The sequence below is a fragment of the Leishmania panamensis genome, assembly GCF_000755165.1.
Source record: "Leishmania panamensis strain MHOM/PA/94/PSC-1 chromosome 34 sequence".
In the NCBI taxonomy this organism is placed as follows: Eukaryota; Euglenozoa; class Kinetoplastea; order Trypanosomatida; family Trypanosomatidae; genus Leishmania; species Leishmania panamensis.
The window spans coordinates 1,303,744-1,323,039 of NC_025881.1; the positions used below are offsets into that span (position 1 = coordinate 1,303,744).

The 19,296-nt window shown below is 57.9% G+C and overlaps 5 protein-coding genes across 5 annotated transcripts, besides 1 other annotated feature; all 5 read right to left on the minus strand.

Annotated features, from left to right (window-relative positions):
- Positions 1 to 496: 496 nt before the first annotated feature.
- Positions 497 to 884: a repeat region.
- A 3,744-nt stretch (positions 885 to 4,628) lies between these two features.
- On the minus strand, positions 4,629 to 6,149 carry LPMP_343380 (hypothetical protein; the record flags this gene model as incomplete). The annotated part of the gene is made up of 1 exon (XM_010704462.1): positions 4,629 to 6,149. One exon carries the CDS (start codon positions 6,147 to 6,149, stop codon positions 4,629 to 4,631), a length of 1,521 nt encoding a protein of 506 aa, XP_010702764.1.
- Positions 6,150 to 10,131: 3,982 nt separating this feature from the next.
- On the minus strand, positions 10,132 to 11,337 carry LPMP_343390 (hypothetical protein; the record flags this gene model as incomplete). Its single annotated transcript, XM_010704463.1, has 1 exon — positions 10,132 to 11,337. The coding sequence occupies one exon, from the start codon at positions 11,335 to 11,337 to the stop codon at positions 10,132 to 10,134; it is 1,206 nt and encodes a 401-aa protein (XP_010702765.1).
- A 942-nt stretch (positions 11,338 to 12,279) lies between these two features.
- On the minus strand, positions 12,280 to 12,945 carry LPMP_343400 (hypothetical protein; the record flags this gene model as incomplete). The annotated part of the gene is made up of 1 exon (XM_010704464.1): positions 12,280 to 12,945. The coding sequence occupies one exon, from the start codon at positions 12,943 to 12,945 to the stop codon at positions 12,280 to 12,282; it is 666 nt and encodes a 221-aa protein (XP_010702766.1).
- A 987-nt stretch (positions 12,946 to 13,932) lies between these two features.
- Positions 13,933 to 16,179, minus strand: LPMP_343410 (hypothetical protein; the record flags this gene model as incomplete). The annotated part of the gene is made up of 1 exon (XM_010704465.1): positions 13,933 to 16,179. The coding sequence occupies one exon, from the start codon at positions 16,177 to 16,179 to the stop codon at positions 13,933 to 13,935; it is 2,247 nt and encodes a 748-aa protein (XP_010702767.1).
- A 1,756-nt stretch (positions 16,180 to 17,935) lies between these two features.
- On the minus strand, positions 17,936 to 19,039 carry LPMP_343420 (hypothetical protein; the record flags this gene model as incomplete). The annotated part of the gene is made up of 1 exon (XM_010704466.1): positions 17,936 to 19,039. One exon carries the CDS (start codon positions 19,037 to 19,039, stop codon positions 17,936 to 17,938), a length of 1,104 nt encoding a protein of 367 aa, XP_010702768.1.
- Between the last annotated feature and the right edge of the window lie 257 nt (positions 19,040 to 19,296).

The following is a 19,296-nucleotide window of genomic DNA, read 5'->3' on the forward strand; positions in this document are numbered from 1 at the left end:
ATTGGACACATGATGGGCGAAAACATCACCTACGCACTCCTGAGCCATGTCGTTCCCTCCGTCTTTTGCCTCGCGCCCTACACATCGAACCGCTCCTCTTTTCGGCTTGAAGCGCCTGCAGATAGGCTAGGGAGCCCACAGGATACGCAGAGCGAAAGATTGGAAAGCAGACGGGCTAACGGAGACGCAAAACAACAAATCACGCAAAGCACAGCAAAACATTACTCCCCACCATACAGGAAAGATAACAAGGGCACAAGGAGGAGATACATTGATGTGCAACGCTGTGGCAGAGAGAAAAAAAGAAGAGAAATGCCTCCATCCTCGTTTTCCTTCACACCAAGAGTAAACAGCAGCTCCAACCGCTGAGAAGAAAACTGCACGCCAAGACGCACACGCCCCGCCTTCATGCTCGACAAGTCTTTTGTTGCTCATGTTGTCAAAAAACTTCAAACACACCCTTTTCCCCGCTCTCGTCCCTGGCGATGTCGGCCGCCTCGGTGCGTGGTGTCAGGCCCCGGCGCCCCACGCGTTGCAGGGAGGCCGAGCAGCCTGCCCCCGAGTACGGCTGCGGACCCTTGGTGTCAGTGCGCCGCTCTGGGCCAGCGCTGTGTCGAAGAGGCATGCGGCCATGATTGCGCTTGCACCAGCTCACGACGAGTTGCGCCGACGGCTCAACAAACACACGCATCCCCCAGGGCTTCTCTGCTTGTGCTGTGTTGCGGCGATGTTGGGCGTAATCCTGGACCTCGCCTGCGCTGCATGCAGTGGCATTTCAATGGGGCTGGGCGGCGCCAGGCGGGCCCGCTTCCGTGGCGGATCCTCGGCGCAAGCCAGTGCCCTGCGAGGGGGGGCATTTCACACCCTCAGGCCTGCGGGGCGTTGCCGTGGCCCCCGGCTACCACGTCTGCGGCGGAGGCACCGCCGCCACGGCGCCGAGGGAACCGCTGCGCGGCCGGGCCTGCCGTCCGCCTCGAGAGGGGATTTGGCCTGGTGCCGCCAGCGATGCCTGGCGCCCAATCCCGCACGCACCACGAGGCAAACCGGCAACTGTGCCCCGCAGCTGCCTCCACAGCCGCTAATGGCGAGCGCCGTGTGCACGCGCTGCCACCCGTGGCCGGCCGGGTGGGCTGGGGTGGCGCGGGTGCCGGGAGCACGACGGGCACGCCACACCCCAGGGGGAGGAACCCCCACGCCATGCAACGGGATGCCGCGGCGGAGGCAGGCGAGGTGTGGCCGCGTGTGCGCATGCCAGCGGACTGGTGCGTGGCTAAGGTGCACGTTGAAAGGGAATACTATACATGTATCGCTGCCTGTGCGGTCGTCGTAGGGAGTTGGGCGAGGGGGGCAGCTCCACAGAGGAATGAGGCTCAGCTCTTTTTTCTTCAGGGGCGAGCCCGGCGGAGAGCGGAATACACAAAAAGCCCTGTGATGTTTCAGGAAAAAAAGACACTTAAGGCGCAGGTAACAGCCGGTTACTGCGGTCGCCTAGGCACAAATACTCGCAGGTGGTGACATGAAGAGAAAACGCTGGAGGGCAAGAAAATGTGTTTGCACTACTGATGTCATCTGCCTTCCACGTCAGGAGGAGGGACAGACTAAGCGGAATAGAAAGATTAACACGCAAATGAGATGAATGAGTCTTGCGGGGTACTGATGCTATGTCCTCAGCCTGCCCATCAGCACGGCAGTCAAGTAACAGTAAAAGCGAACATGACTAGCAGGGCGTGAAACACAACCCAGAGGTCATAACAGGAAAACACACGCGCGCTGCTATAGTGGAGATCGTAAGGCACAAAACGAAAGAGCGGGGATCGGCAGACGGTGTGAGGCATGTGACCCGGCACTGCGTGCATATGAGCTAAAGGCGATACATGCGCGGATACGCGCGGTCCTCACAACGCTAGCGACAATGGAAAGAAGGAAAAACAGCCAAAGTGGCGTTCAGCGCAGCGAAACACACACGCGCACGAGATGCGGAAACGGGAAAGAGACGGAGGCCCGCTGCTGTGCGGGCGTGTACCAAAGTGCGTACCGCAGTGCATGGGTGCATGTGGGTGAGTTTGTACATATGGAAGGATCCAAAGTGAGAGTTGCACCGCTCCGCGGCCCGCAGCAATCATGCGCCGTCCCGCTCCCCTTGTCAGTTACTCCGAAAGCGTCTTGTCACGAGGGAGCAGGGTGAGGGAAGCAGAAAAAAGGCATGCAGGTATACCCACGAGCAGAGATAACACACACACACACACGCAGCGAGACGCACTCTCACGCCCGTCAAAGCACGAGTAGGTGGGATGGAGGCACGGCGGCGGTGAGAAGGATGAGAGAAAGAGAGTTGGCCAAGAGGAGTGTAGGAGGAAGGATGTGGTGGTAGGGCAGGGGAGGGGGCCAGTGGGAGAAAAACCATGCCGATGCGCGCAAGGGCAAAGTACTCAGAAGTGTTTAGGATGGACCAGGAGAAAAAGTCATGCAATAAAGGAGGGAAAAGGGGGGTAAGAAAAGGGTGTAGGGGTGCCACGTTTCGGGGAAAGCCCAACGTTACCAAGAGATACCCTGTTCGGCCCAGAGAAGAGTTGCAGCTGTGCATCCTTGTTGGGGGGAGGGGAGGGGTGAAAAGCACAAGAGAAAAGAGAGGCTCTCATGCTCCTCTCTGCCCAGTTTTTCTCTTCTTTCCGTGTTGGGAGAGGACAGCAGGGGTCACTGTTGCGATAGGGGCGTCAGCGCAAATAATTACCGCCTATGTGGTCACAGCAAAGAGCTTCAGAATGAGCGAGTGAGGGGTCTGCGGGGATGCGAAAAGGAAAAGGGGATCCCCAGTGCGATGAAAAGGGAAGGAAAAAGCGCACCAAAGTACTCAATGAGGAAATAAAGGGGAGCCGATGTGTAATAGAAGCGAGAGGAACACGCATGCAAACAAGAAAGCAGGAAGAAGAGGGGGAGGGGGGAAGAGGAGGGGGTGAGGGAAATAACGCACGAAGAGAGGAGCATACACCACACACAGGAAGAAGATAAAAGTCAGAAGAGAGACACGCAGACGTGCAATCATGCATCGAGTCCAAACACGCATACACACAAGCCAACACGCGAGGAAGAGAAAAGATACGCGAGGCCCACAACGACAAAGGAGAAAGAAACGCGCAACTCTAAAAGGATATTCTCGAAAAGAGCTCAAAAGCGAGCGCAAGTAACCAAGCAGAGCGTGTGAAAAGAGAGGAGCTGGGCGCAGTCGAGTGCCTCTTTAAGCGCGTATTTGCTTGTCGGCTTCCTGCGCCGCCTCTTTAGGCTCGGAAACACCACTAGCATGGGGAACGTTTTTAATGCTACGCTCTGGCGCTGTTCCCCCTTTCCCCCCTTAGCATTGCAAGGCCTCTCAACACCTCCGATCTCTGTAATGGCGACCAGCCCCTCGCCCCTCGCCCGCATGACCGTGTGTCTCGCACACGTCTCTAAAAAAAAAGCGAAGTAGGCCGCGCCGGGAAAACGAAAAAGAAGACGCATCAAAGAGGGACAACAGACGGGAGACCCTCGCAGTGGGGGTCTCACTCGCGAAAGACTCTAAAACGCAGAAGCAAAAGAGGGCCGTGGGGGGGGGGGGTAAACACACGCAGCACCGGCACATCAGAGTGGGTGTGAGCTGGCGCAGAGCTTGGCAAGAGTCGGGGATGGAAAGAAAGCCAAAAAGGTAAGGAGCCCGGCAAGCAGGAAGGTAGAGGTCCAGGGAGCCCCTTCTTCACTCAGCGAAAACAAAAAGAGGCCCCCAAGGAGAACAGACAAAAAATAGCATAAGTGGGAAGATGGCGGCTCTTTGCTTCAGCGCCGCGATGATCCCGACGTGGTCACCGATACACTTTCACTTTACTGAGTTCCCGATAAAGTCCTATTAATAAAAGCTCGCCCCCCGGCGCCATCGCATCTCCATGGGCCGCGCGCGCACGTGACACGCCTACATGCGTCGGCACTCGTAGAAGCGGAAAAAACTTCATGGGACCTTTGCGTGTGTGTGGACGCATGGGGGCCTGCAGCTGCCCAATCACTCTTGCTTTTCTTTGTCCGAGTCTTCGTCCCCTCAGGATTGCGCGCTGTCATCACAGGAAAAAGGGGGAGGCTGTGCAAGTATGGGTTGGCGTTCTTGCTTTACATGCATTATGATGTGTAGGGCGGTTGAATACCTTTCCCGCTTTTTTTTTCATTTTCGTTCTCCGTGATAAAACACGTCCAAATAAACGAAAACACCATCATTGCACACTGCAAGACGGTGGTTTGGCGGACTCTCCTTTTCCCCACGCCTCCTTTGTTTTCCCTTTCCGTTTGTTGTTGCTTTTTCCCGTTGCGTGTTTCTCCTGTGCCGCCTACTTGGGCTCTCTTGCCATGACTGGGAGGCGTTTTCCTGTCTCTTTTCTCCCTTCAATGAAGAGAAGAGATGGAGGAGGAGGAAGCGACTAGAGATGCGCCCAAGGTGCCAATACAGCCACCAGCGTACACGCAAGCGTGCATACGCTCTCACTGGCAGGGAGATGTTTTCTTTTGTTGTTGCGTTTTCGCTGGCGTTACGAAGGTTCACGCTTTCCCTTCACTTCTCCTCCTGCGAATAGTCAAATATCAGCGCCGGCTGAGACGTACACAGGCCGTGGTCAGGATGCTGCTCGATTGAAGCGCATGGTGCGCTGCAGGAAAGACGGCACGTCTTCGCACCGTGACAGGCAATGCAGAAGACCGCCGGGTGCGCATAGGTGGAGAAGTACGGTATCCTCTCGATCTTCCCAGTCGTACGTCGAAGTGGAGCACCCCGAAGTGCTGAGCAGACGGGAAGTCGCCACGTCCTCTGCAACCTCAACCGCCGACGCCGGAATCGTCCTCTCTAGCTGACGCAGATGCATCGCTTGCATCTTCTGCTCCTCTGGCACCCGCTCCGCGCAGCGCCGGCGTGCAAAGTCCTTGACATGAACGGCGTTGTAGGGCTGAAATACCCCGCATACCTTCCGGTTGTCCACCAGGATAGTGCGACGCAGGTCTCGACCGATGAGGTGCAGGTCCTTCGTGTAGCCGACGTTGGTTGGTGTACAATGGTCGCGGTGCAGCAACTCGATGATGCGCGCCTCGCCGCGTGCATGCGGCGACGCTGGGGCGCCGCCACTGAGATTGTTGTCATCGAGACGGATGGCGATGCCGGGGAAGTCCTCCTGCAACTGCCGTAGCACCGCCTGGGCATAGAGGGCCTTACTGGCGGTGAAGATGACAACCTCAAAGTGGTCCAGACAGAACAACAGAAACTGCTCCAGGTGCGGGCGATATTTCACGAAGAGCTTGTAGTGTGGCAGGGTGACTGATGCTTTCACGTCTCGCGCGTCGTCGGACGGGTACGGCACGTCAATCTCAGCGTCCGCGTCTGGCATCGGGGCCACCGACGTGTGCAGAAGCGTCTCATCCATGTCCAGCACCACCGTCGACCTGGCCTGGTCCTCCGCCTGCGGAGGGAGGTACGGCACAAACTTCCAGTTAAGGAACGGCGATAAATTGATCTGTGCAGCCGTCACAACGCCCTCTTCGCATTGGGGATTGAGCAGTGGGCAGCACCGCACTCCTTCCGGGTCGATGCAGACGGGGAGCTCTTCCTCTGTCGTGTAGAGAGGGAGGGCTCTCGGGGGTGGGAAGATGGAGCAGTCGTTGTCGCTGCTCCGCCCGCGGTCGCACCCCAGCGCATAGGGGGGAGACCGTGGGGGGTGCGGCGGGCGCAACGGCACCGCCTCAGGGGCCGCCGCTGGCGCTGGCGACGACCTGCGCTGGGTTGCTGGGGAGAGGGCCCACAGGCTACAGCCGCGCTTTCCGAGAAGCGGCCAGTGGGCGGTGCTGTTCAGCGACGACGAGTGATTGATGCCGCTAATGGCTTGGGCCCTGTCGGCGTCTTTACGGGGGTGCGATAGGGTGGTATCATGGGTTAGGCAATGACGCTGACGCGCGCACCGCGGCGCATCACCGCGCGGAGGCATGGCGGCCTCGCGCAGCGAGCGCGGGTGAGCGGACGTGCATGTATTCCCAGCCCTTCCCAGCATTGTGGCCCTCGGCAGCGGCGGCCGCACCGGTATCGTGGGGAGGACAGCGCATGCGCATGACCGGGAGTCACCGGTGACGGTGGCAGACGAGCATGTGGGCATGGGAAAGATGAGATTTACGCAGGAGACCCTGAGGGCAACAAAAAAGCGAAAGAGAGGTCTTATCACTTTCTCCGTCGGTGTAGTGGAGAACCAGTGCGCCCCCCCCCCAAAAAAAGGAAAGGTGTGTGGGACTCCTAGCGAAGCGAGGGGAAGATCTCACACGGGCGCAAAAGGCAAAAGGCCTTTCCGTCCCTCAGATACACGGCTAAGCTCCCTACGTGTACTCCCCTATCGCCCTTTTCCTGTTGTGCCGGCTGCGTATCCTCGTTCGTTCCACGATCCTCTTGCACTTTCCGTTCGACAGACACCCACACGCCCTTGCAGAACAGACGCAACGACGGGCGAGACGTGGGGCACAGCCGAGTCAAGTGGCCTAGAGAGAGCACGGAGAGTTACGAGGGATGACACGTGAAAGAGAAAACAAAAAAGGCAAAACCTCACAGACCCCACCCCCAAAAAAAATAGACGTGGACACACGCACACACACACACACGTCTACCGAGAGACTCAGGGAGAGCAAAGGTGCGAAAGAGAAGCGCACACACACACAAAAAAAGAAGGAAAGAGGCGCTGCGGGCTTTTCTAGAGTTCTTCCCTCTGCGTGGATTTCCTCTTTGCTCGTTGCCTTCGCTCACGCGTAAGCGTATCGTCTTTTCTTTTCCCCTTCCTCCTCCTTTTCGCTCCTGTGCAGTCGTCGGGGTCAAGCGCAATGAACGAGACGCACACAGAGTCCGTGCCCTTTTCTCTCTTTTTGGTCGTGTATCCAGCGCTCTACGTTTCCCCTGCTTCGGTATGTACACTGTGGCGACACAAACGTGGGGCTGCCTGGTGATAAGAGAGATGGCCGAAGGAAAGAGTAGAGATAAGTGCTCGAGAGGACAGCCCACGCAAGCACAAGCAGAGAGAGAGAAGAAACGGGGAGAAGGGATCGGCGATAAAAGGTGCAAACAAGCACGAAGAAAAGAGCAGAGACGCACGACAGCTTCAAGAGGGCACGAAAAAATGAGCACAAAGACAGGCAAGAGGAGCAGGCGAAGCAAACCACAGAAGAAAAAAGCGGATAAGGGAGAGCTGAAAGGAAAACGAAGGCGGCGGGGAGGAGAGACGCTCAGAGAATCAAATGTATGCGGATAGGAGGAGGCAAAGCAAGCACAGGAAAAACTCGAAAAGAGAGGAGCAAACACAGAATAGCACACAGTCAGTGAATCAGCACGAGGAAGAGAATGGGGGAGGAGGATGACGGGAGAAGTAGTAGGACAGGGTGCTAGGGAGGGAGGGACAAGCTCTTGCTGCTGCGTTAGGCCTGCCTGAGGGGCCTCCTTGCTTTGCTTACAACTCGCTCTCTTGGTGACTCGAAGCAGTGCCGCCTGTGCCTACCGGCATACAAACACACGCACAGAGAGAGATAGAGAGGGGGACCCCCAAACGTACTGGCTGGACCTACGAGTTTTTTCTCATTCCTTCGCACCGCCTAAGCCACTGACACGCACATACACAAAGACAGTGCGTTCAAAGAGCCCAGCGCACGTAAGAGAGAGATGACGCGTGTCCGCGTCGAGGAGCTTGATGGGGAAAAAGAAAAGGAAAGGTGGCGCGTGGTGGCAGCGGAAAGGCGAAAAAAGGAGAGCAAACAGAGAACACCACCGCGTGTTGGGGAGGGAAATAAAGAGCGTTGAGCGTTCGCCTCTTCAGAAGAAAAGTATGAAAGAGGAACCGAGGCGCAAAAAGAGAGTGAGCAGCACAGAAAATAGAGCCGGCAAAACACACCGAGCAAGCACGTAAAGGAGGTATATAGATTATGATCGTAGTGGCGACCGAGTTGGAAGACGAGAAAGAGCGAAGGGGTGGCCGAGGAGGAGGAAAAGGGGGGTTTGACGGGTGCTTGAAGCCCCCCACACACACATGCGTAAAGGAGCGAAGTGTACAGGATGATCACACACACACACACACGACCAGCGTCTGAAGAACGGGAAAAGGGGGAGAAAAACACCGAAGACGGCAGGGGGAGGGTTGGAGAAAAAAGTGGCGGGGCGGCGGAGAGGGTCCGGTACCAAGAGAGATGAATGTGTAGTTGTAAGCGCTTATACATACAAATACGCCGTATCCACCAGCAAGCGAGGAGGGTGGTGGTGGATGTAGACGTTTGAGTGCCTGATGAAAGGCCGAAAAGCAGACGTGGCTGGTGAGCTCGCTGATGTAGGGAGAGGAGGTTGGGGGGGGGCTTGCAGCAACGAAAGGCAAAACAAAAGAGGGAAAGCGGAAAAGGAGAGGGGGGCTGGATGGCGTTTCCTTTGTCTCTTCGTATGGTGTCTTCGATCCCTATTTGCCACAACGCCTTGAGTGGTGGGGAACCGAGAACAGGCGAACCGAAAAGGGAGCCAAAAAAAATAGGAGGACAGTCACCAACGCCAAGAATACGAGCAACAAATGCAAGTAATACTTCCAAAAAACGAAGTAAAGAGAGCGGGGTGGGCCTCGGTGACGAGGAGGAGAAAATAGAGGAATACAAAGCAGCAAACAGAGGGGACAAAGAATACACTTCTTTAACGGAGAGGATATCACACCACCACCGTAGCGCACGGTCACGCGAAGAAGCCGAGAAGCTACAGGCAAAGAAGACGAAATACGAAGACAGAATAGATGTGAAACGAAGATGGAGGAAGAAAAGAAAGCAAACTATCAAACAAATAACCAAGAGAAAAAGGCAAGGGTGCCTTTAGCACGCGCGCTTAGCTTTACTCGCTTCGGGCGAAACACGCATGAAGCCTGGCTTGCCTGTAAGTGTGTGTGCCTCGAGGTACAAATTCCTTGTGCTTACGCGGCACCTTACGCTTGATTGCCGAGGAGGGTGAACACAAAGAAGGAGCACACACAAGAGCAAGACAGTCACAGCAACGGCACTGTTGCTCACACGAGCATGAAGGGAGGGGAAAATAACACGCACACTCTTGTTTAGTCCTTTGGCGCAAGGAAACGAGCGAACTGGTGTTTCTTTTTTTTTTCAGAGAAATTAGCTCCGTTGAGCCACTGCGGCTGGTGCACGGAAAAATACGCCCTGCCAGCAGAACGAAGAGAGAACAAACCGAACAAAAGGCCACAATGTGGGCCGATATCATCCAATGCGACCCACACCGAGAGAGCGAGGGCGGGGGAAACACTCGGAAAGGACAGCAGCACCACCAGGCACGTCTTTTCTGCAAGTGAGAAGGGGAAGGTGGGAGGGAGAGAGGTGTGCCCGTATGGTAGATACAAGAAGGGGCAATGGGAGGAGCGAGAAGAGAGAGCCAGTGGTGGCCAGAGGGGCAGTGTGCACTTTTTGTTGGTTTGCTTTAGGGAGCCGACGCTAGAGAGTGTTTGCCACCTCTTTGGGGGAAGGGGTGGCGGTGGTTTCAGTGTTGTTGTTGCAATTTGTACGCATCACAGCAGGCGATGTGCATTTGGTCCAGTCGTATTTGAGATGTGCATGGGCGTGTGTGGGTGTGGGTTGCACCCCGTACGCATAGAAGACACCGATAAAGGAAAATAATATGTGCAAATGATTGAAAACACACACACACACAAGTGGGCGATCGTGAAAGGGTGGGCATCGCAAGAGAGAGAGAGAGAGGGCGGAGGAGCGGAGATGATGGACAAGTGGGAGGAAGAGAGGCAGCGGTCAACTTATGCGACGCACGGCAGTTGAGATGTGGGAAAGAAGGGAGGGCAAACGGTTACAACTTCCCGGTACACGCCTAACAAGTAGTGCAGTAGCATAGCCCTCCTCGTGCCAAGAAATGCTGTGCCTTCTTCTCATGATAGTGCCCATCGCCATCACAACGTCACTAGCGCTGTCTTGGCAGCGGAATGATTGCTCCTGTCATTCCATTGTTGGGGCTTTTCCTTCGGCATGCCTCCTATTTCATGTGTGTGTCCGCCCTTTCCACGCTAACTGCGTCTGTCGTACAACGGATACGTCGGTGCCGGCTGGTGGAGCCACCCAACACTAGCACCACATGTAGTACTGAGCGAGCATGGCTGTGTACGGCTGCATCAGTACAGCCCAGTACCCGTCGGCACACAGCAGCGCCGACAGCGACGAGTCCGACACCTTCGTATCTGCAAACGTCCGCTGAAGAAGCTCTACTTCGACCCAGACCCAAAATTCGGCACGAGCTCGAGCTGCCGCAACAGCAGAAGACATGTGGGAGGCGATGATGGCGCCGCATTTCGCCTGCCCCAGAGCGGGGGCGGACGTGACGCAGGCAGTGTTGGTTTCTGAGCATGCGAGGTGGGCAATGAAGCTGCGCAAGAGGAGCGCTTCACCGGGTAGTGGTGGAAGGCACACTGCATTGCTGCTCGACTGCTGCGCCGCCGCATCCTGTGCAGCGCGCAGTATGGAGGTCCATACAGTCTCTGGAAAGTCTTGACAGTATCCACGAAGGAGCGCAAAGCACCAGTAGGCGGCCTCCTCGCACGTGAATGCCGGCGCCAAGGGTGAGGAAGCGTCCGAGCGCGGCACCGCCACTGCAGCTGGCCTCTTCACCAGATAGTCAAAGAGTGTTTCGGCGGTCGCTGTGTCGGCTGTCAGGCCTCGAGATGCGGGGTCTCTGATTCGCTGCAGGAGTGGTAGGACCACCCGCTGCCAACACCGGAAGGCATCTAGGGCGAGCGCCACGCCAAGGCGCTCGCCGCCGCCGTCGCCGTCCGGCGCTACGTGGGCCCAGCGGAGGCGACCCCCCCAGGATTCGACAAGGCCAAGGCCTGTGAGAGCGCGTTCGCAGTGCAGCGCTATACAGCGGCATATGTCCGCCTTCGCAGCGTCATCTTTGCTCGCGAAGACCGCGTCTACGGGGCGGAGACAATGGCTCAAATCGGAGGCGGCCGCCTGTGACGCAGCCGCAGTCGCACGCTCACTCCCTGCAGCGTCCTGTGCAGGGAGTGAGGAAGAGGCAAGCTTGGAGCTGATCTTGCTCTCCCCACCGGGGTTGGCAGACAAGGATGTGGTGGTGAAGGAGGACAGCAGCAGCTGAAGAGGAAGCGTGGTGTCCACCGATGCCCTCATTGCTTCTGGCGCCGCCAACTCACCTGTCCTGCACTGCCGTGGGTGACGCAGCAGATCCCCTTCCATGTCGCAGAGGACTTGCGCCACTGAGTGCGTTGTTGAGGCAAGATAGTGCTGTCGGACATACACAGCGGTCGTGGGGTCCATCAATCCACCTGTCGCTCTGGCTGTGGAAATGCTCGCACGAGCCTCTGCCGCCTTCGCGGTGTTCCTACTCCTGACAGACATCCGGCAGTCATGTTACTCGGCGAAGGACCGAGGAAGTCGGTATTCTCCGTGTGGGCGTGTCTACGAGTTTGCGTTGAGCTACCGTGCTGCAACGCAGACTATAGAGAAATGCAAGTCCGATTCGCGAGAGAGTCACTCTTTACAGATCCACACCACACACGAGAGGAATGCGCACGCAGAGATGGGGACGCACAAGCACGAAAAAGAAAAGCGAGGGACAGAGAAGAGACATGAGTATTGTATGGGGTGAGAGATCACAGGTTACAGAGGCAAGCTTGCCTCGTTGGGTTCTCGTTTCGCATGCCGCCACCTGGCGTTGCATCTGCGGAGAAAAGCCACCCACCATCGCACGCCCACCGAGGAGAACGAAAACAACACAAAGGAGCGAAAAGACGCAGTCGCTTCTCCCACCCAGCCATGCAACCACACTCGCACTTTCCTGCCCCTCCCCCCCTCAAGACCCGCTCTATTCTCTTCGCTTCCGTTTGTGCCGCTCCTGGCTTAGTAACCTCATTTCCCGCATATTCATTTAAGGCCTGCGCGCGCACATCAATCGCGTTGCACGACGACTCCCACCAGCGGAGCACCCCCCCCCTCATAGACGCACATGAGAAAAGAAACCATCAAACACGAAGACATCGATGCTGAGGAGCACGAGGCATCACTGAAGCCGGGGAGACAGAGAGGAGGCAAGAGAGACGGAGCAACGCAAGGAGGGGAAAGATTCAAGCACACAGCCGCCACCTCTCAGCTGCTGAACCCCTACGTTTGCTTCCATCCCCGCCCACGCCGCCACCTCTTTCCCTCGCTCGCCTCTTTCCTCAGGGCAGAGGGGCGCACCATGCAACCCCACACGAAGCACTAGAACGCGTTGTTCACACGGTTCATGACTGCCCGAATGCGCGTGTACACCTTTGCGGCAGGGCTACCGCGGATCAGATCGCAAATGGCGTCTCGTGCCACACGGATGTTCTGTGTCGTGCCCATGATCCAGATCTTTGTGTCGGCGACTACGATGCGTGTACGGGTGACGTTCTCGATCGTGTACTTTGTCTTTCCATGCGAGCCGCTGATTCGGCCGATGCAGCGGGACAAGTTGTCACCCTGCAGGTTGGCGCGCACGTCTTTGATTTCGAAACCCTCTATGTACACGTCGTCCATGCGCAGCAGCGCAACGGCGTCGCGCACATCAAAGCCAGCGATCACGGATTTCACGAAGTCCTCTGCCTTCTGCAGCATGACTTTGCTGGCGGCGACGCTCTGATCGCCCTCGGCGGGGGATGTGGAGGGTGACGTGCGGAGGTCCACGCTGCGGGTCTTGAGGTTCATGCGGATTTCAAGCCTGCATTGCTCCACGATCGGGGTGTACACCTCCATCCAAACCTTCTTGAGCGGAGGAAAGCGGTGATGCGGAATCTTGATGTTGCGTGTTTCGCGCACAAACGAAGCAGCCGCGGTCTTCGCGGCTGGCGCCTTGGTCTCGCCGTCGGCTACGGATGAAGCTGCCGCGGCGCCGTCGGAGGACATTTGTGTGCGTGGCTATTTGGTTATTCCTCGGCTGTACGTTGCTGAAGAGGGGGCTTGGCTTAGTGCGTGTCCGTGTGCTAGTGTATGCTAGCGGTGCTGCTGTGCTCGGATCGAATACCGTGATACGCAACTCTGAGAAGCTAGAGAGAGCGAGGAAGAAAGGTAGAGTGATAGAAAATAGAGGGGCTTGGCACAGCCAGTTAGGGACCGACACAGAGGACGTTGCGCAGTGCTTCGCAGAGGCACAAGGGAGCGCAGAGAAGAGATAAAGAGCACAACGTCGTTGCTTCGCGAACGACAAGTTGCCTGCCTATTGAGCAGACGGCTTTCGCCACTTCCTTGTATGTGTGTCGCAGCAGCAGACGGTGGCTTGCCGCAGGCAGACGACTCAGTGTTCGCCTACAGGTAAAAGGCGCTCTGAATATCCACATTCATACGTACAGCCTATGCGTGAGCGCGCGTCCGTTTCTTTGCTTGTCTGTTTTCTCCCACGTACCCTGGGAAGGCTCGGAGCTTAAACAATGAAGCGAGTAGGAGGGCGTGGCGAGAAGGACGGAGGGGAGAAAAGAGGCGAGGGAGGGATAGGAGGGGGCCCGACGTCCTGACTAGGGAAGCTGAGGTGATGCACACCTGCACTGCTTGGTGGGTCTCTAAGATAAGAAGCAAACGAGAGTGGGTGAGGGTTCCATGTAAAGCGAGCAAAAGGGGAAGAAACAGCGCGGCACTGCATGAGGTGCGCGCCCTACCATCTATCTAGCAGCAGAAGAAAGTCGAGTTCCATTCGTGCGGAACGCAGCAGCCCGAGAAGCACCGGGTAGTGCGTGCATGTCTCCGCATTCGCCGTGACAGCCACCAACACAGGAAAGCCTCAGGGCAGAAGAGCACAAGACCCATGCTGAGGGTCTCTCTGGGGTACCTCCACTTCCCCATTCCAGCTCCCCTCCTTCCCAGCCCCCCCCCCCACACACACACATTAGCACAGCTGAGCTAGTCGAGTGCGGAGCGTGCGATGACGTGATTGTCACGCTCACTCTCCGAGTCGCTGGCTTGGGCGGGGGTGTACTGCGCTATTTCCGGGGTGCTGCTCTTTGGCGCACTCGCAACGTTCGCTTTTGAATTGTAGAGATCCGCCGCAGGTGTGTCACTCAGGTACGAATCCACCGGCGAACACGGCGTCGCCACAACCGGACGTTCCGCGTGGTCCGACCCGCTCTGCCTCTTCAAAGCAACATCCTCAGCCACCGCTACTGCCTCGCAGGTGGCGAGGCATGAGGACGGCCTCTTGACCAGATACGTGACATCCGCGTTGCCTGCGGAAAGCGCAGAGGCGGCGGGCCAAGAAGAAGCATCGTATTGGTGCGTCAGTGAAGGCGCCACGTCTTGCCTCGCAATTTGCGACGCGTCCACCGCAGCGAGAGGGAGTGGCATGCCGTGCGCAACAGTCTTTGCTGCCGTCGGCTTGGCCACACCACCTAGCTGAGTGTCGCCTTCGACGGTCTTGGCTGGGGTGGCATGTGCTGTGGCGCGGCGCTCCAGCGGTTGCTGCACACCGGTTCCAGCCGCTGCACTTCGCAGGAGCACCCTGTCACCCTCCACATCAGGCGCCGGGCGCGCATCGCTAACAATCACCGGCGTTGAATGGGAATCGCCTGCCTCATCCTCGAAGCGCAAGCTGCTGCCGCTGAGGTGCGACGCCGGTAGGTGATACGTCGTGGACGACGGCGAAGCAGACATGAGAGGGGTGAGAGTCAGCTGCACCTCGGGGCCAGCGGTGCGGTAATGTCCCCCTCCCAGTGCGCTCCCCATGCCGACCGGCTGCGTTGCGGAGACCAGAGTGATACTCGTGGTGCGGGGTTTAGCTGCGGCGCCGCCGTTGTGAATTGGAGCTACATCGCTACTGTCATTCTGCGCCAACGGTGACGGTGCACGGGCTTCGCCAGCGGAGGCGCAGCGCCCGCGCAGCCCCGTGGCCTTCGAAAGGTAGCTGCAGCTAGGGCGAGACGTGGAGGCAAAGCTACGACCGTACGAGCTCTCCTCATCCACCCCTCGCATGCTGCTGTGATAGGTTCCTTGCCCACAGCTAACCGCAGTGCTACGCGCAACCGCCATCTCAAGCTGTCGGACGTGACGGTCTAGACCATCGACACGGTGCACCATCGCGTGCAGCGAGTCCGAAAAACGAGCCATCTCTTGCGTGAGCCCATTCAGCACTACGGAGGCAGCAGCTGGCGCTGTGCTGCTATCGTTGGAGTCACTGCTGCCGGCACCACCCGTGAGCAACGCTGTCTGCAGCGACGAGCATTGTACGAGCATCTCAAGTCGGTTTACATCACGCCGACAGACCCGGACTTCACTGCTGCGGCACATCGCGTCCTCCATCAAACGCCGCGTCTCTGCCGTACAGCGGGCCGCCATGTCTGCTGTGCTTGTCAACATCCCCTGAGCCTGTGCCACGCGATTCTCGAGCACGCGATGCTGCGCATGCAGCTCCTGCGTCTCTTTCTGCACCGCTCGACTCATCGCCCGCCGCCACCGCTGCAGTCCGTGCTCCAAGGCCTCAAGCGTCTCTTGCACGTGGGTCTGCTGGCGTTGAAGAGCGCCGCTGATCCGCTGTTCCTGGCGATCACTGGCGCTGACCCTTTGCTGCCCCAGTGCTAGCACGTCCTCTCGCACATGCCTCAGCTCCTCACTCCACGCCGCAATTTGGCGCTTCACGCCCCGCTGGTGCTCCTCCAGGTCGCGCTGCATCTCTTCCTGCGAGGCCGCAAAGTCAGCGTGAATGTCTGCTCGGTGCACGTGCACCCTCTCGGTGGCGTCCTTCGCTGCCTTCTCTACTTTGGCTTGGCGGACACGGAGCTCGTCTACGCTGTCGCGCAGGCTTAGCAGCCGCTGCTGCACCTGGGCCTCGATAAGCGGGGCAACAAGGCTCGGAAGATGCCAGCGGGCCCACTGGGCGAGCTCAGCGGACAACATGTTTCGAGCGAGATCATCCCGCACCTGTGGCGGCGCGAGCCGCTCACCGGCGAAAGTCGATGGGGCGAGATCGACGCAGTCGGCGATATTGCACGGATAGAAGTGCAACGGCCCTCGCATGCGCACCTCCGCGGCCATGCGGTCAAGCTCGTGTCGCGTGCGTGACGTCTTGAGGAGGAGCCCGCCCATCTCCTTGGTCGCCTCTTCCAGCCGCGCGGTGAAGCGCTCATCATCGCGACAGGCTTCGATGTAGTGGGACATGAGTGCCAGAGTGGGGCGTTGTTTTCTCTTGCTTTGTCTGATGCGAGGCCTGCGCCAACCGCACGAAACGTGGTACTCCTAGCGAGCCCCTTTTTTTCGTGTTCCCAACACCACCTCGTCTCCGTGGCGATGGCGTGCGCATACCAGGTTGGGAAAAGTGAGGGGATAATGCCGATAGTGAACAGAACAGCCGGAAAAAGAGGAGAAAGGTCGTTCATGAGCGCTACAGCAAGCAAAAACGTGAACTGCCAGAAGGACCAAGGAAGGCACGTCATGGGGAGCTTACAGAGCACATAAGAGCCTCCACTGCTTCCCTCATGATCCCTTGATGAAAGGCACACCGGCACGTTCGCCGTAGGCATAGCGCACACACGAAGTGGCCTTCGCCACAGCGGAGGGCTTTCGTGGGCCCAGCCGTTTGAATTTGCTCCATTTCGCTTTCTCATCACCTCGGATCTCTCCTCGACTCTTTCCCTCAGCTACCCTTCTCTCTCTCTACCTACCCGCCCCTCCTCCTGGACATGCCCACACACGCACCCACACACACGCACAGACGTGAGCCAGAAACGGCGCGACCACCCATGAGAGCCGACACAGGGGGTCGAGAGAAACGAGAAAAGGCGAGTGAAACGCGCGTACGTGAGTAGGGAGAGAGGTGGAGTCTCGAACGAATTTTAGGAGACTAAAGCAAAGAAAGGGACGCCTGAGAGGGGAAGGGTGAGCAAGAGGAGCTAAGCGGCAAGGGTGCGTGTGCATTTGAGTGCTTAGGTATATCTCTCTCTGTGTGGGAAAACACGGGGCTGTGCTTAGAGGAAAGCGACGCTGGCACGCCTTATCTCCACACACTAGGCTAGCTAGCGTGCTGCTCAAGGCCGTCAACACATTTGTCGCCCGTCGCTCCGTTTTTCTTCTTTACGTGCCACGTGGCCCTCGCACCGCAGGCAAACAAACAACAAAACGCAACAGCCAGCAGAGAGGCTCCACAAGTGACTGGGAAGCACAAACGAAGAGAGGGTCGGCGGTGGCCCAGCTGCGTTGCCTAAATCGACGCTTTTGATTTCCACTTTGTTTCCACACACACACGAAATACGGCACGCACAGACGCGTGGTTGCAAGGGGGTTATACATCTCCCACTTGGTTGGGCGTGGAATAAAGCATAAGACTCACGGTGGGCAGAAGTGGGTTGGGGGAGAAAGGGGAGGGGGAGGTAGAAGCGAAAGCAAAGTTGGCAAACACGCAAGAGGTCAACCACAAGAAGGAAGAGGGAAAAGGGTGGTGGCTGGGGGAGAGCACGGTAAGCAAATAGAGGCCTCACAGGATCTGCGGAACCCTCAGCCTCCCTCCCTTCTTAAGCCCGCCTTTCCCCGCTCGTTGATCGTCACAGCTGCAGCTTCCAACACGGCACGAGCAGGTGGGTAGAGATGAGCGGACAAGAGGGCTGAGGAAAAGTGAATTTGGCGCGCGATACGCAAGGGCGGGAGAGGGGTGGTGGTGGTGGTGCAGGTGTCGAAGGAGGACGAAACAGCGCGCGTCAAAAGGCAGCGCATGGCCAGTGTTTGCCGTGGCTAACGCGTGCATCTTGTTTTGTCCCCTGCCTCGCTCCATGTCTAAACCTCACCTCACGTTTTCGGCACCGACACTGAAGCTGCCGCACTTAAGCTAGAGTTGTCGGGAGCTGATGGGGCGGCGCTGGCTCGCCCTGAATGCTCCGCGGCGCTCCGGGTCGTGGGGGTACCCTGGTGCCCTTCTCTACGGCTAGGTCTGCCCGTGCCCCTGACGGTGCTGCTCCTCGGTCCGCTTATTGGCGCCGTGCGCTGCCTTACTCGCGCCCTTTTTGGGCCCCTTCTCCTTCATTGCCTTGAGTTGCTGCTTGTGCTCCTCAAAGCTCATGGGGTATCCCCCAGGCCGTGGCTGCCACACGAGCGGCTTGGCTGGCAGGTTGTACTTGCTCCGGTTGTAGGAGTCACTCAGGTACTCACTGAGGTGCTGCGGGAATAGGGATGGGAACGTCTCACACACGCTCGGCTGTGCCTCTGTCCACAGAAACTCCACCTTTGTGCGAGTGACAGGGTCGATCGCTGGCAGGACGAGCTTCCACAGCACGGAGAAGAGCGTCGGCGGGTTGATACACACCATCTTGCCTAGCCTCTCCGGGTAATGGTCCTGAATTACGCGGATGACGCGCACGCCTACAGACGACTTGCCGTCGTAAAGATGCGAGTACGTTTCGAAGTCCGTCACGCAGACCCACTTCTCGACCCCGACAGGCATCATGCGGATCAAGTGATTGAAGGCGCACACCATGTGCCGCAGCGGATTCTTGCGCTCCGGGCCCCAGCGCATCGACATGAACATGACGGGGCGGTGCTCCTTGTCCCACCCAATGAACTGGCCCATGTGGCCATTCGGGTTCTCCAAGCAGGCCTCACACTGCCACGTCTCCGATCCCGTTTCCCTCCACCACCTGACGGTGCCCTCCAGCATTGAGAAGGCCTTATCGAGGTCGAAGCTGCGGGCGAGAAGGTAGCGGAGACACAGCCAGTTGTCGAACTTCTCCGCCGTGTACCACGGCGCAGCGGAGACCATCTTTATGAACGCCTCCAGCTTGCGTTGCTGTGCTTCCTCGAGCTCTCCGCGACGCTGCTCCCACGTCTTCACGACAGTGGGAGGCCGGATCTTGTTCACCTCCTCCTCGCTTGAGAGAAAGTACGGGATTTGGAAGCCGTCGTTCTGCTTTGGCAGCAGAAAGCAATCCTTAGGCAGATCCAAGTCGGCCTCCACGGTAGACGCGGCCGACTCGCCGTTAGATGGCGTCGACGCTAGCTTCGCCGCCAGCGCAAGGTCACTTTTTGACGACATCTGAAGCGCACGTGCTGGCTGCTGCGCGCACTCTCTTTCTCTTTAGAGTGGAGGTGGTGGGTGCAGTCCGTGGCGCAAGCGTGTAGCAGGTAGGCATGGTGGAGGGAGAGAGATGTAAAAGGTGAGAGAGTAATGCCGGAATCTAAGCATGACGCATCCCAGTACGCGTTCCCAACGCTAACTGGTGAGTCCCCTATTTCCGCGGACGTGTGTACCAACCTGGTACCCCTTTCCCCATCCTATCAACACATCTAGCG